Genomic DNA, 18,503 nt, shown 5'->3' on the forward strand with positions numbered 1-18,503 from the left:
TGGTGCTAAATTTGTAAAAACCTTTTTTTTTTATCATTTAAGACAATGAAGTGCAATATTTATCTTGTTATATATTGATGGTTTATAAGTGATTTTATATCAATACTTTACATTTGTTATTCAAATTTATGAGATATTATATAAAAGTTTTTATATTTCCTTTATGATGTGTATAAAATGTAATTTATATTAATAGTTAATGAAGTATCAATTTTACATATTTTTATAGCATGCACATGTTCATTTTTATCTTTACTAAAATCATTGAATGGAAAGAACTAACAGAAAAATGGTTCATTGTTTATGTAAACCAATATGGCCGACTGGCTTGTCAGTGTATGTTGCAAATATATTAAATTGTTGATTAAATATGGTTCCATGAAGGAAAATAATAGATCAACTAGATTGAAATATGATTCTTTAAGCATTATTCGTGGAATATGTTACTTTTCATCATTTAGATACTAATGTTCAAAATGTGATATTTATTTTTCATTGAATTTTGCTTTATCCATGTACACCTGATGCATTTTTGTTAATTTTTACAATACTTTTGATTATTTGTTAAGTTTTTGCATTGTTTTTTGACTGTCAAGTCCTACATTCAGTATTATTATTTTTTATTATAAACATGATAAAATAAAAGAGAAATTTAATCTTTTGTTTTTTGTATTACTTCATCCTCCCTATAATTATAGATATAATCTTCCTTTTAAACACCTTTCTCTGATAATTCATTCTTATTAATATATTCATTATTTGACATGTAATATATTTTACACAAATGTGCCAAGATGAAGAATTTTAATAAAACCATTGGTTTTATATGCCCCGCCACTAGGCAAAGGGGGCATTAAGCGTTACCCTTCACCATCCATCCCATTTTTGTTTCCACACTCTAACTTGTGTTTTCCTCATGCAAATTTTATGAAACTCATACTTACAAAATGTAATGCTTGGCTGCAAATTTTTTTTCGTTTCCCCACCCTTAAGTTTGCCACAAGCAAATTTTATAAAACTCATACACAATGCTAAGAACCAAAACTCGCTGAAAGAGATCTTCACTTATCTACTATTGAGGTCATAAATGCTTAGTCTACTAAATGAAAAAGTAAAGCTAACAAAGAGATTAGGTGCAAAAGAACCAAAGCATTATTCAAGAACTGTAAAATTCACTAGACACAACAGAAATTATCAGAAAACTTATTACATAAAAAATCAAAACAAAACAGTGAAAATATGAAAATAAAACACAGCACTAACATACCTAAGACCAAAACAATAGATCTCTTTTAAAACTAGCAGTGACATCAAATGCTCTCAAAAAGTATTTTCACGTAGTATGAGCAAGCTTGAGCAGGGACATTCTCGTTCTCAGACACACTCTTCTTTTATTATATATTGGATTTTCTTGAAACTTTTACTTTGACTGATTAATTGGCATTTTCCTTTCTAAGGCGATCTGATTATTATATTTTTTGCAACACTGTCTTGAGGGTCTCTTGGTTAAGTGTTCTTGACTCAATGTTAATTACACAAATCAATCAATCTACTATAGGATTCAATTGGTGTTCTTGAAAGTCTGGAGTTTCATGGCCTCAATCCCTAGCTGTGTCAAACTAAAGAATAATTAAAAAAACAATTGTAACCGTATGTATGTATTCTTGCCTTCTGGTATTTAACACATGGTTATTCATTCTTTTCTCTAATTGTAAGCAGGAAATACTGGGCAATATTGGTATCAGTCTGATGTATATATATATATCATTTAATCTTATCTATTTCTTCCATCTTATTTGATGTAGGTTAACATTCCTTAATGACAGGTACACATTTCATGGCTTCCATCACATGCTGTTTACTTTCACCTGCCAATTTTGTATCAATCATCTTTAAGGCAGCTTTTTCAACTAAATAATTTATAGCGTATGTAACCTGCTGGTCCCTTGACTAACATTATTTCTAAGAGTAAAACATGATATCCACTTCGAAGCACAGGACAAAAGTTTCTGAAATAACCTTCATCAGCAATGGTTGACCAAAAGTTTGGACAACAAACAAAAATTCCAAAAAATGGCCAAATAAGAATTTCAAAGAATATGTTGATTGGAATTGCAACCTTAATTTTGCATTGACTACCCAAGATTTGACCCAAAGACAATTGCCTGCCAGGTAACATGCTACTTACAGATACACTACATCTGAATACTGAAAACAAGTTTGTTTTTCAAACTCAACATTTCTCACAACAATTGAAATACACTAGTGCAAAAGAACTAGCATCTGAGAAGATAATACCCTCAGGGACTTCCATTCCAACACAACAACACCAATCAAGGGTAGTAAAAACATGTTAAAAAGAGGAGAAATCCTTTGTAAGAAACTGAAGAATCTGTTCTTACCATTGCATTGTTTAGATTTAGATACATCCTGAGGTTTAAGTATTTTAGACATCCATAACTTTCATTGTCAAAACTTCTATGAAATGTCATCAAGTTTCTAAAAAAGAAATGAAAATAAAATGCTTAACCATTTATTATTTTGAAAATTTTTATGCCCCACCTACGATAGTAGAGGGGCATTATGTTTTTCGATCTGTGCGTCCGTTCGTTCGTCCGTCCGTCTGTCCTGCTTCAGGTAAAAGTTTTTGGTCAAGGAAGTTTTTGATGAAGTTGAAGTCCAATCAACTTAAAACTTAGTACACATGTTTCCTGTGATATGACCTTTCTAATTTTTATGCCAAATTAGAGTTTTGACCCCAATTTCACGGTCCACTGAACATAGAAAATGATAGTGCGAGTGGGGCATCCGTGTACTATGGATACATTCTTGTTTATTCATAGTTTTCTTAAGAATTTGGTTTAACTTTTTTATTGCTCAGTTAGTACAAGGATTTTAAGTATTTTAATTATTAAAATCCATGGTTTATAAGCTTAAAAACTGCCTTCAACAGTTTAAAATAGACAATTTCGCATACAAGTACTTTTCCAGTTCGGTAAAAAGTTTAAATAACCTGTTACGCTGAGGCTGAAAACAGATCACCCATGGATTGTCGAAAATAACCTTGTCAATATCCGTTTAAGGTATTACTCTAACCAGATCTCTATTGGGTGCAAGTTGATGAAGATTTTTCGCTTTCATTTTCCCCAAGTCGATCTGGCCATAAATAGTTATAAGGAATAACAATAAATTTATATATATTCAAGAGTCTATCCTAAATTGAGGTAAATTGTATGGCTTTCCAAATACCGTTTCGATTCCTAACATCACTGAAGAGACATTAATTGTCGAAATCCGGATATGGTGTACAAAAACCTTTGCACCTTTTGTTTGCGGTATACCATCTTTTCCGCAAGTTTATTGTTTTCTGTTTAGTATTAAATTTATAATTAAGATCCATTTATTACATCAGTGATCCGTTTATTTGGCAATCGCCAATGGCAGTCAGCAGGGTTTAGAACGTTTGTTGTTCGACCTGTTAGTCAAATGCGTTTTGTTAAAATATACTTTTTCACTTTTTTGGTCTTTTGGAAAATGTTGTTTGTGCTGTATATATAATTATGTATATGAATTGAAATACATAAATGTTAATTAATTTTGTAATAGTATAAAAGGTGGACTGAAAGAAAGTGTGTCCTTGACGAATATTTAAATATTTATATGTATGCATAATTATAATAAAAAAAGATTTATAACAGAATTTAGTACCATCAACATTATTCATGTTGATCAGTAGTAATTAGCATTTTTTTCAATTGACTGTGATCTAATCAATTCTTTCAACCTGTGTAATAACAAATAGTTACATACACAGCTGTATAAGCCAATCCCCAAATAGATGCATACAAACTTTCAAATTATTTTTGTTCAAAATAATAAAAACTTCTCAAATTGAGAAATGTTTGATTTGCCAAATCCTTTCTACAAAAGAGGAGACAGAATGTTTTTCTTTTAATATCATAATGTCTTTTCCTTGACTGTGTGGTATGTAACCAACATGTTCGACCTCGGCAGCATGTACGTGTGAGTTAAGTAAAAACAATTTTTTCCCGTGATATTCCAAGTTTTTATAGAAAATTTACATGCTGATGATGCTTTAAAAACAGTACCAATCATACTCCTTTTCCTATCGATTTAAAATAAATCATCTGATTGTTCCTCCAATATTAGGCATACTTCACTTACCTGCTGTCAGTAAACATCGATATTTTGTGCACATTCCATTTCCCCCTTGTTAAAATATGTCGCCAAATCCTCCGATATTAATATAAATTATTCATTATTTTATTATGGGGCCGGATCGACTTTTGGCGGGAACAGCCTATACCGATTTTTTCGACTCGAAACCTGTTCAATAAACATCAGCTGGCATGTTTGTCATAGTTATTGAATATTACACATCCGAGAAGTCATTATTGTCTTCATTGTGTTAAGTTATGAAATAAGTATAGGTTTTCATATTCCCTTTATATTCTTTGGTCTTTACTTCCATATCTGAACACCACCAACAAATAGGTTCTCCTAGGTAGACGGTTATGAATTCTTTGTTGGCAAAACATATGCCATATGCAGGGACATTCAACGTTATGTTTTTGATTGCTGTTAGAGGCTCAGTATTAATAAGATGAATTGTATATGAGTTTGAAGTGACTCGACCTGATTTTCGTTCACTTTAGTAATGTCCGTTGGTCCACCATAGCTTCTTTCTGCTTCCAGTTTTCATCATGCTTGATTATCCTTTTCGCCACATATTATCTGTAAGAGTAATGTCATTACGATAGAATATTCCACTTATTGCGCGGAATCCTCCAGAATTTATATTAACCTCCATTTTGAATACCGTTTAAATTTTTCCAGAATAAAAATTGAATTTTCGCATTTTTTTTCAATTATAACCCAATTAATCGACTTTGTAACTTTAAACACCTACCAAAATTTTACTTTATGTATACTGTTTCTTGGTTCAAAGGAAACCGATGTATTTCGTGTCTCATGGAACACTTTAGGAATTCTGTCCTCTACTTCTGATAATTTTCTGGTAATCTCTTCCATAGTCATGTGGTATTGTATTGCAGACCCATGGGAATTACAAGTCTCAAAAACAGCATTCCAGTTTTCAATGGTACTCTTTAATACAAGATAGTTAAGCGACTTCTTAGTTCAACTTTGCCTAAATATTGTGTTTGGTTTTGGTGACTTCATTCTTCTGCTTTTGTTCAATTTTATCCAAGTGTTCATTTATTTTTTTTCTAAGGTTACTAATCACTGAGAAAATGACTTCGATTTCTCCTTCAAAATTGTAATATTTTCTCTGTGTTAAAGGAGAGCTTCAATTCTAATATTTTTCTTTTAAGATTCTTCGCTCTGGTAGAGCACATCTTAAATACCATTCGAGACATTGTTAATGATGATCTTTTTACATGGTTCGTGTTCTGTAGAACAAACGTTGCAGCAAGATTTGTTATGCATGTTATGGTCTTTACAAATTATTCTTCTTGTTTTATCTTGATGTTAAATGCAACTGACTTGCTCTTCCGAAAGACATTTATTTTTGCTATGGTTCCTGACAGAAACAATGTCATGATTTGCTGTTGCTTTGAAAGATTCATGTGCTCTTGAGCACATTTGACAGTATGTCCCTTCACATAAGGTGCACCAAAATATTGACTCCTTGTTATCATTGTTCAATTAACATGGATCACATAGTTTTTTCTCTGTGGTAGCAATTTTGTTTTTTATCAATGAACTATAGGAATTGGTTCACAGGTAACTGTGATGCCCATGTTTGTGGTTTGCCATTGCTTTCTCCACAGGGAACATTATTTCGACACAATGAACATTTAAATTCAATGGTGTTATCCTTATTCACCATGTTCACTATATATGAACACGGCAAACATATTGGTTCTTGAAAAAATTCTCCACGAATAGAACAAGTTGATAAATCATTAAGATTTTCTTCGTCAGCGAATGAAATTGTCGCCATTTTGATTCCTTAATAATCAATACATATATGCAATTAATACCTTTCGATTATTCAACGTTTATGATCTCCGGTTAATGTAAACACATCGTAAGACCTTTAAACGTGGTCATATATAAAACATAAGATGTGGTATGATTGCCAATGCGACAACTCTCCACAAGAGACCAAATGAAACAGAAATTAACAACTATACGTCACCGTACGGCCTTCAACAATGAGCAAAGCCCATACCGCATAGTCAGCTATAAAAGGCCCCGAAATGACAAATGTAAAAACAATTCAAACGAGAAACCCCTGCCCAACCCTCCCCTAACCTGGGATAGTGGTATAATAGTACAACATAAGAACAAACTGTAAAAATCAGTTGAAAAAGGCTTAACTCATTAGATGGATACAAAAAAAATACATCTAACAAAAACAGAGTGGACGGGTACTTATACATCCCAACAACAAAAAGACACTAATTACAGATCTGAGAGTACTCGCAGTTACTGACAGCTAGTTCAAAGCCAATAAAAACTAATTAAAAAAAAACACAATGCATCTAAGACTTAAATATCAATCAATACACACCCAACATCCAATGGATTTAGTGTAAAGATGTCATGAACAGTCAGAGAAAAATATGACCTTATGCAATGCCAATATACAGGTATCGACAGATTGTAGAACCATGAATGTGCATATTTATATAAAAATAATATTTAGTTTGATTTTAATTTACAAAATAAATACTGATAACAATAAAAACAACATTTAAAGATCTAATTACAGTGTTGAATTCGTAACCTTTTAGAATAAGTTTACCCAGATCGTTTCTAAATTTCCGGGCTAAGTAAACAACTCCGTAAAAATGGAATGAGCTATCTCGTTTGAAATAAGTTTTCTACAGGTACAACCAAACCTCAAAACCAAATCAATATATCTATGGAAGAATTTAGTAAAGGTTTTAAGTAATTTGTGGTAACGAAATCCCTGACTTAATAATTTACCAGTTATGCATAATAAAGTAGATAACGTTCATTGAAATCTAAAACGTCACAACAGACACGGGCATAGCGAACGAGTTGTGATGTATAGACACCGTAAGATGGTGCCAAAGGAACATCACCGTCCAAAAAAGGACAATTAACAATAGAGAACGAAAAAATCATCCCTTTTGTCGTAAACTTTAGTGTAGAGTTTCCCGTGTAAAACTGAAATTTCTAAATCTAGGAAAGGACATTTATTTCCGTTTATATTTGATTTATTTAAAGAAAGTTCCCTTGGGTAAATTTTTGCAGTATATTTAGAACATTCTTGATTATTAAACGAAAAAATATCATCAAGATAACGGCAAGTGTTGTTGAATTTATTAATTAAATGCAATTTAGACGGGTCTTTACTGAGTTTGGTCATACACTGTGATTTATAACAGTACAAGAACAAGTCTGCCATTAAAGGGTCGCAATTGGTGCCCATAGGAATATAAACTTTATTGCCGAAACGTACATAAATGTTATCAAGGAGAAAATAAACAGTTTCAGTCATCTCATCACACCTCCAGTAAGTATATCTAGCATATTTACCTTTCTCATTAGAGAAGAAGGCTTTAAATGAGTTGCAACAAATATATTTGCTTTCAGATTTACCAAACGACCATTTCATTTAATAGGAAAACATTTGTTTGATAAGATTGTGTGGAAGTATAGTATAAAGAGTTGAAAAGTCAAAACTGTCAACAGAATCAAAAGCACGTAATTATCTAAAACATTTTTTAAATTCCAAAAATAGTTAATTCCACGTTGTTCATATATTCTATTACAAAAGTTAATGATAAGTTCTTTGATTGTAGTTAAGGAAATAGTTAAAAGCATTGAAAGATAAGTTGTAGAACACTTACTAGAGGCCGAGATGAAACGATATTTTACTTTTTTTTGTGTGTAGTTTAGGTAACCTATACATAGTAGGGACCTTGAAAAGTTCAGAAGAGGCCTTAAGCTGTGATGTGGTTATGATATGTTTGTTCACTATACGACTCTATGTTCATATGAAATATTCAAGAAACCATACACATAAATCCTTTTAAACAATCTGTCGTGACACATGTGGCAATCACTACTTATTTTTCTTTTCCTTATTTTTTTGTGGTCACGCACGTCTTCAAAAGTCGTTTTTTCATAAAGTTTACTTTTACATATTCATTGCGTATACACGTATATTTACAAAATCAAAACCTTTATTGACATATTTGATTTTAATAAAATGTTTTTATGATCTTCAGGGCGATCAATTTTGGGAAACAGTTTAGAATAACAATATGCAATTATTATTTGGACGATTTCATACTTAGGACTGCAATATGAAATTGTGTTGCAATGCCCTAAAATTTGATGTAATTTATTAACAGGTAAAGAGCAGAGCTTGGTTAACAGATAATGTCTGCCGTTGTTTTTTGAAAAAGAAATTAGATCCAAAATATTCGTATTGTTGGTACGAAATTTTCTTTGATTGCGATTCATTCTACGCCCATGAGAACGGTTTTAACGAACAGTTTTAGAAACTATATCCAAAATGTTAACAGAAACGGTTAATTTCGGTTTGAATAAGCCATGTCGACGCATTTGGCGTATTCTGTTCTAGGCTGTTGATATTTGTTCTTCTTGAAATTTCATGTCCTATCTCCGTACATAAACGATTATTTTTTTCCGTGACCTATACAGCCAGTACGCTGTTCTTCTGGATAGACAATATAATTTCCCATAGGAACTCCTATTATGACTAAAACTATGCCACTTTTACGATGAAGTTTCGTAAACATGGTAAATGGTTTAAACTTAAACTAAAGTTCTATACTGTGGATTCAATATTATTAGTTGGATACCAATTTTCGTGGAATTCGTTGGTACAGGTGAACCACGAAACTAAATGTTCAACGAATGACAAATTTTCTATAGGCTTGTATGCAGACTTTGGCAACCGAATACCACGAAATTAAGTATCCACGAAATTCAATACGAGTCTTCCTGACAATTGAAAATATTAGGCATTTTTATCATTTTTTATAAATAATGAAAAGTTTAGGGACATATTAAAATGAAATTAATTTTCTCATGTTAATCACACTAAATTACATGACGTTGTAATGTTTGTTATGCATCAATACTGATTTTCAGATTAAACACCATAACTGACTGGTATAGTTATACATGTTGAACTTTGAACAAGGAAGTTTAAAGACAACACAAGCAAATGGCGTCCTTACAAGACGCACGGGGAGCCACTGTACAAAAAGAATTTAATGATTTATTGACTTGTTCAATATGCCTAGAGACTTTCCGAAATCCAAAGTATCTTCCATGTCTACATACATTTTGTGAGTTGTGTGTTAATACTTATATTATTTCAACTGTTAAAGAAGACAAACCTGATGGATTCAAATGTCCACTTTGTCGAAACCTAGTGCCGTTCGATAACAGTCAAGCTAAACCAGAAACATGGGCTGCAAAATTACCAGGGAATTATTTTATAGTTTCAATGATTGATAGAAAAGCAATACAGCAATCGGAAAAGCTTTGCGATACATGTGAACAGAAAAACGTTTCACAGAAGGCAATCTCCTTCTGCACTGTATGCGAAGAAACATATTGCGAACCGTGCGAAACTAATCATAAGTTGTATAAAATATCCAGAAATCACAAAACAATACCACTTCAAAATATAGAAGAATATACAACCTCATCGAAGAATTTCGGATTCGTCAATTGTGAAGAACATCCGGATAAGAACATCGAAATATTTTGCAATGATCATTCAAAATCATGTTGTACTGTTTGTGCCACTGTTCATCATAGGAAATGTGAACAGGTTGTTACCGTAGACAAGGTAACTTCTGGTATAAAACAATCAACGAAAGCACGGGAACTCATGGTGAAATTGAAAGAAACTAGTGCCGAATTAGGAAATGTTATTCTCAACCATAAAGACAACATGACAACTTTTGAGCAAGATGCTGAAGTTGTTTTGACTGATATTAAGTCCCAAAAGGAAAATATTATTAAACGTCTAAATGAGCTTGAACTACAGTTGCAGAACGAAACACATGCTACAAAGAAAAAAGTAACTTTGAAAATGAGCGATGAAGCTATTGTGATGTCAAGCCTGAAAAGTACTGTTGATAACTGGAAAACTATATTTGAAGTATGCACTCATCAGAGTTCTGATCTTCAAGTTCTAGTTAAAATGGAAGAAATTTCGAGTAGAATTCCTCAGATGGAGAAAGAGATAGCAAATGTTGTTTATGGAGTAAAAGACGCGTCGATTTCATTCGAACCAGAAGATATAAACCTTAACTGTCTCGGCAGTTTAACGGCTACGGAAAGATCGGTACACACAGCACTTGGTTTGAAGAAGGTAAATTTCCATTCAGGTCGTGTCAATGTTCTGGTAACCATCGATGTTGATGTTAAGAATGTCGGTGAAAGATTTTTAAGCGGAGTTTTTATCGATGATTTTATTATTCTGACAGACAGGGTGAATTACAGAATACTGCACAGCGACCAAAATGGCTCCAGGAAAGAGGAATTGAAGCTTGCAAGCAAACCAACCGACGTTGTAAGAATGAGCGATAAGAAAATAGCCGTCGCTTCGGATTCACGCCAAATTCATATACTGAACATAAATCCATTTATTTTTATCCGTACACTACGTGTCAAGGCTCCTGTTTGGGGATTATGTTATTTAGAGGGTGAATTTATAACCGCAAATTCCAACACTATAACGTGGTTGAATTCTGAAACTGGTGTACAAATAGAAACTTATAAAACAAATATAGACACAAGATTTGTTACTAGTTATGAAAAAGACGAATACATATATATGAATGGCAGCAATTCTGTTTGCTTTAAATCGTCTAAAGGCAGAGGATTTGAATACAGTAATAACAAATTAAGTTATGCTTACAGCCAGGACATTGACTATGACGGGAACATTTACACTACTGGTTATCTTACTAAAAATATCCATCAGCTGACATCCACCGGACAACTTATAAGAATCATTCCTACATCTCAAATAGACCCGACAATAACGGATTATCCCTGGGTACTTCGATTTCAACCAAACAGTAATAAATTTTTATTGACATTTCATTATACTGGAAAAGTTTTCATTTGTGAAATTGTTTAGAATAACTATACTACTGAACATAGTCGGGAGTAAGATAATGGGCTGTAGACCAATGTATATTAGTTGCATTATTATCATAATCATATACATTAAACAAACTGTTACTTACAAACAAACGTTCTTTTCACATCATGCTGATGTATTCATTTGTAAAACGGATCGGTAACTTATTAAGATTCCGTTCGTTTGCAGGCCGACTCAGAAACTAATTTTTAAATGTTTTTGAAGACAGTAATGTCCACTATTTTTTTTTCACTTACCGACCTTGTTTTAAAGAACAGACCGAATTTAAAAGGGACTATGAAAAATAAGAAGTCGTAACAACACGACAATAGCACAACCAAAAAGAAAAACGACAAGGAGGCAAATAACAGTCTATAAAGCACTGCTAAGAAGAATAAGGACTGTGAAACACGAACCCTACCAAAACCGTTGGTGATCTTAGGTGCACTGGCAAAGTAAGCAGATCCTGTTACCTTAGTTTCCTGTTGCTCATGAAAAAGACGAAATTTGGTGATATCCCAATCGGTGATGTCACGATCGAGGAAAAAAGGACTGCGGCTCTGATAGCGATATTGCTTTTTGCTTTTGTGTTTTTTTATCTTCACTTGTACGTTTGTTAACTCGATGTACTGCAACTTGGCGACAGTGATATACAATTGACCTTAAAATTAAGATGTTTAAATATTTTTTAGGTAGTAAAATCTTTTTAAATAAGTGAAACAGATCAACAACCTATCTTTTTCTAGCGCTTCATAAAATTAAAAAAATTATCAAGTGCTGGAAAATCAGGGTCTGTTGAACTGTTCAATATAGTATTGTCGATTCCCGTTATTTCAATTCTTTTTGTTTTGTTTTTTTTTTTTCATTTCTAAAAGTAAAAAAATAATCATTGGAATATAATTTATGCACACTAATCTGAATACAAATTTAAAACAAGTTTTCATTTTATTTTCCTCAAAAACAATACCAATGTCTTATTTCATTGTAAAATATCATCAAATTCAAATTGTGGGACGGATATTCATATATAGGAATATGCAGTAGGTGTTGTTATCCAAATCATTATATAAAGGAATGTGTTTCAGTAATATCATGAATTATTGTCTAGATGTCTCTCAGGAAAGAGGACATCAACTCGGCAGAAAACAATAGGATTGATATTCTGTATTCTGAATTTTAAATTCCAATAGTAGTATCTGTAGTATGAACAAAGAAGAGCAGTTTAATACTATTTATTTGGCATGGTTTAACAATTATTTCATGTTACCCAATAACCCACGTTTCAGCGATAATTTTCAACATGTTTCAAATATTAATTTAAAATAACATTAAGGATACTACCGAACTCAGAATGTCTGCTACCTATCTTAATCGGTATATTGGAATTGATATCGATAGACGACTTCAAACTACGATCCACGAACAACTTATCTACTTAGTATTTCAGTATTCCAATTGACAACTTAAAGTTTCAATTTCTTTCCAATTTTAAAACAAAACATATCTGCATCTAAAACAATGTATGTATAATTTCTTTACCATTTCTTTGGTATTGATACAAACAAATCTATTATGTCACGATATAACCGACATTTCAGCGATTGTCCTCATCTCAAATATCATTTAAATTTAACATTAGTGATATTACTGAAACTAAGATGTCTGCTTTCCTTAGAATTGACGTCGATAGACGACATATTGTAGTCAATGAAAAACTATCGAATTAAGTTTTCCCTTTGACAACTTGAACTTTTAATTTCTCATTAATTACATATATATATATCCGTTACCCATTGTATGGCGTTTAAATGTCTCCATAAATACATTTTGGTTAATTCAACTCCCTCGTTCTTGTTGTTCTATTTAGAAACGTTTTTTTATGTTTTAATACGCTGTATATATTTGTCCTTTTCCCGATTGAGATTGACATTTTAACTGAGTGTTGATTCGTATGGCGGGTGCATACATGATTCATGTATTGCAGAAAGCGATTACTCTGTCGACTCATCCGGTTTCGCTCCTTCTGGAGTATTCTCATTTGTTATTTGGTAACTTGATGTGTATCTTCTTATTGAGGATTGATCATTGGGTAAATTATTGTCGCGCAAATTTTGCTATCCAAACCTTTGGTTTACGTCAGTACCACGGCTGCATTTTGCATTTATATATTTTACAGTTCATCATAGTAAACCATGTTTTTAATGCATGAATGTGGTTTAGAAATAACCATTAAATATCATGGTCACCAACACAAAAAAAATCCTATTAATTGTGTCATATACCTTGCTTAAAGGTGTTCTCAATTCAACAGTTTTCTTTCATATTTATAGGATCAAGATAATAATACATGATAGCCTTGTTCTCGTTGTATATTTTTCAATCATCATAACTATTTACCGGATACATTCTTAAGAACTTTAGATAGCGACCTTACGGAGACAGCACAAACATTAAAGTCTTTAATTGGAATTTTTCGAGATACCAACAATTTTCTACAACAGTAATACATTACTTTTAGCTGTCGGAATTGGATCCTCAATATTCTTCAACTTTGTACTTTATTTTGCCTCTTTAGCTTTTGTTTATTCGAGCATCACTGGTGAGACTTTTGTAGATGAAACGCGCGTCTGGCGTACACATTTTTAAGGCTGGTATCTATGATGAGTTTATTGGAAAGGAGAAAATTTGAATACAGGTTTTCTGACTTACTAAAATAAAACATCCATCAATGGCATTGTGCAAATAATACATCTTTGAACATCAACTAAATCAGACTGGAATATGTACAGAACAACTTATGCACCAATAAAATCAATCTTGATCGCAGACAAGTACCGATTAGAGTATTTAATGGATTTAATATATAATATATACCCATGAGGAATTTATATTTTTTTTACCCCAAAAAAAACTTGTTATTAAGCTGTCTCGCCGTTTTAGTTCTTGACAGGTATATGACGTTTAAATGTATACATTTTAATTGGAAGGGTTAGACGAACAATATCTCGATTGAGCTCTAAAAACCAATACTGTCAGATATTTGTATAAGAGTAATGGCCCTTGGAAATATAAATCATATATGTCAAACAGCTTTCAGTTGTAACTGTTTTCGCTCTGGCAATCTTTTACGCGCTATGGCTTTAATCAACACCATCCACTTCGAAGTAAATGACGTCGAAGCACACTGTGATTAAAATATTTTTTATACCATTGCTTGCACGGGTCACTTTCTCCAGAATACAAGATATCTACTCCAGGTCAAAAACCATTAATCATTTTGAATATGCTCAAAAATTTACCTGTTTAAGCAAACAACATTCAATCAATCAACGCAAAAGATACTATTTTTGTATATATACTTTTTTAGTTTTTTTTATAATCATTATAATTTTTTATGAGTATTGAAAATTGAAAGAACGAGACAAATTAAAATAAAATGATTTTTTTCACATCAAAATCACTTAAAATTGCATTATATTGTAATGCATGCAAGGCATGAAATGTAAATATTGAGTATCAGATTAAAAACTTAGAAATATTAATACACCTATGCAAAAAAACTTTATACAAAGACGTTTACAGATAACCCAGCAAAATGAAAAAAAAGATATAATTCAGAGACAAATTACAAATTCTAAAGTGAAATTTTATTTTTTTTCATATGAATTACCCGAAAATATTACGACGTGTTTTTACGTTAAATAAGTATCATTAACCTAAGTCCTTTGAATGTAAATTCAGATTTTCACATTAAAAACAGAGATTTACTGATTAATAATACATGCATGTATATTGAACTTCAAACGAGGGTGTTTAAAGATAACACAGCAAAATGGCGTCCTCCAAAGATCCACAGATATATGATGTGCATAACGATTTTTAACAATTATTGACTTGCTCAATATGCCTAGAGACTTTCAGTAATCCTAATTATCTACCATGCCTCTAGCCTTTGTTAGTCTTGTATGATTTTTAATTTTAATTCATTTATATGTTTTGGAGTTTAGTATAACGTCCATTTTCACTGAACTAGTACAGCAACACATTTCTGTTTAGGGGCCAGCTGCAGCCCGCCTCCGGGTGCGGGATTTTGTCGCTGTTGAAGACCCATTGGAGGCCTTCGGCTGTTTTTTGCTCTCTGGTCGGGTTGTTGTCTCTTTAACACATTCCCCATTTTATTACATACCTTTTGTGAGTTAAATTGTGTGTTAATACTTACATTCTTTCAACTGTTAAAGAAGAAACCCTTATAGATTTCAAATGTCCAGTTTGTCCCAATGTAGTGCCGTTAGGAAAGGTTATTCTTTACAATAAAGACAGCATGACAACTTTTGAGCAAGATATTGAAGTGTTTTTGACTGATCTTAAGTCCCAAAAGGATAACATCATTAAACGTTTAAATGAATTTGAACTTAAATTGCAGAACGAAACACATGATACGAAGAAAAGGTTAATTTTAAAACTGAGCGATAATGCTACTGCAATAGATAGCCTGAAAAGTACTATTGATAACTGGGAAAATATATTTGAATCATGTTCTCTTCATAGTGCCGATCTTCAAGTTCTGGTAAAAATGGAAGAAATTTTAAGTGGAATTCCTTTTATCAAAAATGAGATATCAAACGTAGTGTGTGAAGTAAATGATGCGTCTGTGTCATTCAAACCAGAAAAAAGTAACCTTAACTGTCTCGGTAGTTTAAATGTTGAGGTAAAATCAGCATACATGGCAAAAGGTCTGAAGAAAGTAAATTTCCATTCAGGTTGTATCAATGTTTTGTTTACTATTGATTTTTATGCTAGCAACGGACTTTTAAGCGGGGTTTTCGTCGATGAGAATATCATTCTGACAGACAGATCGAACTACAGAATACTATTTGCGACCATAATGGGTTAAAGAAAGAGGAATTAAAGATTGCGTCATCACCAACCGATGTTACAATAATTAGCGATAGGAAAATAGCGGTTTCTTCGGATTCACGCCAAATTGATATACTGAATATATATCCATTTGCATTAATCCGACGCTCCTGTTTGGGGATTATATTATCTAAAAGGTGAGTTCCTAACTGGATATAACAACAATATAACGTGGTAGAATTCTGAAACTGGTGTAAAAATAAAAGATTATAAAACAGGTCAAGACTCTAGATTTGTGACTTGTTGCGAGAAAGACGAATACATTTATATGAATGGCACAAATTCTGTGCTTGAAATCGTCAAGAGACAAAGGATTGGAATACATTAACAGCCAATTAAGTTATGCTTACTGCCAGGACATGGACTTTGACGGGAACATTTACGCATATGTGTTTTATTCTAAAGACATCCATCAGGTAACTTCAGCTGGACAGCTAGTTAGAATAATTCCTATTTCGGATATAGACCCGACAATTACGGATTATCCCTGGGTAATTCGATTTCAACAAAACAGTAATAAATTTTTATTGACATTTTTTTCTATTGGAAAAGTCCTCATTTGTGAAATTGATTAAAATAACTATAGAACTGAACAAAGTCGACTTCGTATATTAGTACGCATTTCTATCATAATTATATACTAATCAAATAAACAATACTTTACAAACAATTTTTTTTCTCATCACTCCAATGTATTCGTTTGTATTTTGTTTGTTTGTAAAATAGATCGACAACTTACTTTCGTAAGTAAATAGATCTGCTCAGAAACTAAATTGCTTTTGCAGACTGGCTAAAATAAAATGCTCCGCTGGGCGCAGCTTGATACGACCGCAGAGGTCGAACCCTGAACAGTTGGGGCAAGTATGGACACAACATTCAAGCTTGATACAGCTCTGAATTTGGATTGTGATTAAATATTTGACACAGCATAGGTTTCTGACACAGAATGAATGTGGTCTAAGAACTTAATTTTTTTTAATTTACATATTATGGTCCAATATCCAAAATCTAAATACATGGTTAGATTCAGCATATCAAAGAATCCAAAGAATTCAATTTTTGATGAAATCAAACAAAGTTTAATTTTGGACCCTTTTGACCTCAATGTGGACCAATTTGATAACGGGGCCCAAAAATCAAAATACATGTTTAGATTCAGCATATCAAAGAACCCCATATATTCAATTTTTGTTGAAATCAAACAAAGTTTAATTTTGGACCCCAACTTGGACCAACTTGAAAACTGGGCCCATAATCAAAAATCTAAACACATGTTTAGATTCAGCATATCAAAGAACTCCAAGAATTCATTTTTTGTTAAAATCAAACAAAGTTTAATTTTGAACCCTTTGGACCTTAATGTAGACCAATTTAAAAAAACAGGACCCAAAATTAAAAATCTAAATACACGGTTAGATTTGGCATATCAAAGAACCCCAATAATTCAATTTTTGATGAAATAAAACAAAGATTAATTTTGGACCCTTTTGACCTCAATATGAACCAATTTGATGGCGGAGCCCACAAATAAAAAATCTAAATACATGGTTAGATTCAGGTTATCAAAGAACCCCATATATTCAATTTTTGTTGAAATCAAACAAAGTTTAATTTTGGACCCCAACTTGGACCAACTTGAAAACTGGGCCCATAATCAAAAATCTAAACACATGTTTAGATTCAGCATATCAAAGAACTCTAAGAATTCAATTTTTGTTAAAATCAAACTAAGTTTAATTTTGGACCCTTTTGACCTCAATATGAACCAATTTGATAGCGGGGCCCACAAATAAAAAATCTAAATACATGGTTAGATTCAGCATATCAAAGAACCCCATATGTTCATTTTTTGTTGAAATCAAACAAAGTTTAACTTTGGACCCTTTGGACCTTAATGTAGACCAATTTGAAAACTGGACCCAAAATAAAAAATCTAAATACACGGTCAGATTCGGCATAACAAATAAATAAATGTGGTCAAAGATTTTACAAATCTAATGCGCCATACTGTGCAATTAAGGATTACTTCTTGAAATTTTTCAATATTTGAAATTTGAAAAAAAAAATAATATTTGAAGAATAATTCTTTTTAATTTCTGAAATCTGAAATGAGAAAAAATTGACCCCCCACAAATTCTTTTTACCCCCCCCCCCCCCTTTCCCCAAAAAAATTATTTCCCTCAAGATATGGTCATAATCTCAATTCAAATTTCCAGTGGAATTTGCAACCATAATTACCCATTTAAATTTACCATAGTGCTAACTTAATATATTTTATAATAGAATTTAAAATATGGTGTCAAATCTTTCATATGGACTTTTTTCTAAAAAAAAAAGAAGCAACATTTGCAGATATTTTACTGGTCTTCCTTTATAAATATGCATTTCTTTAAACACAATTTAAAAGCACTGTAAGGGAAGTAATCTGAAC

At 32.1% G+C, this 18,503-nt stretch overlaps 1 protein-coding gene across 1 annotated transcript; it reads left to right on the forward strand.

Annotated features, from left to right (window-relative positions):
- The first annotated feature begins 9,208 nt into the window (after positions 1-9,208).
- LOC127723538 (E3 ubiquitin-protein ligase Midline-1-like) lies at positions 9,209-12,092 on the forward strand. Its single transcript, XM_052230186.1, has one exon. It carries the CDS (start codon positions 9,218-9,220, stop codon positions 11,150-11,152), a length of 1,935 nt encoding a protein of 644 aa, XP_052086146.1. The 5' UTR covers positions 9,209-9,217; the 3' UTR covers positions 11,153-12,092.
- The last annotated feature ends 6,411 nt before the right edge of the window (positions 12,093-18,503 follow it).

Source organism: Mytilus californianus, unplaced genomic scaffold (genome assembly GCF_021869535.1).
Source record: "Mytilus californianus isolate M0D057914Y unplaced genomic scaffold, xbMytCali1.0.p SCAF_13, whole genome shotgun sequence".
In the NCBI taxonomy this organism is placed as follows: domain Eukaryota; kingdom Metazoa; phylum Mollusca; class Bivalvia; order Mytilida; family Mytilidae; genus Mytilus; species Mytilus californianus.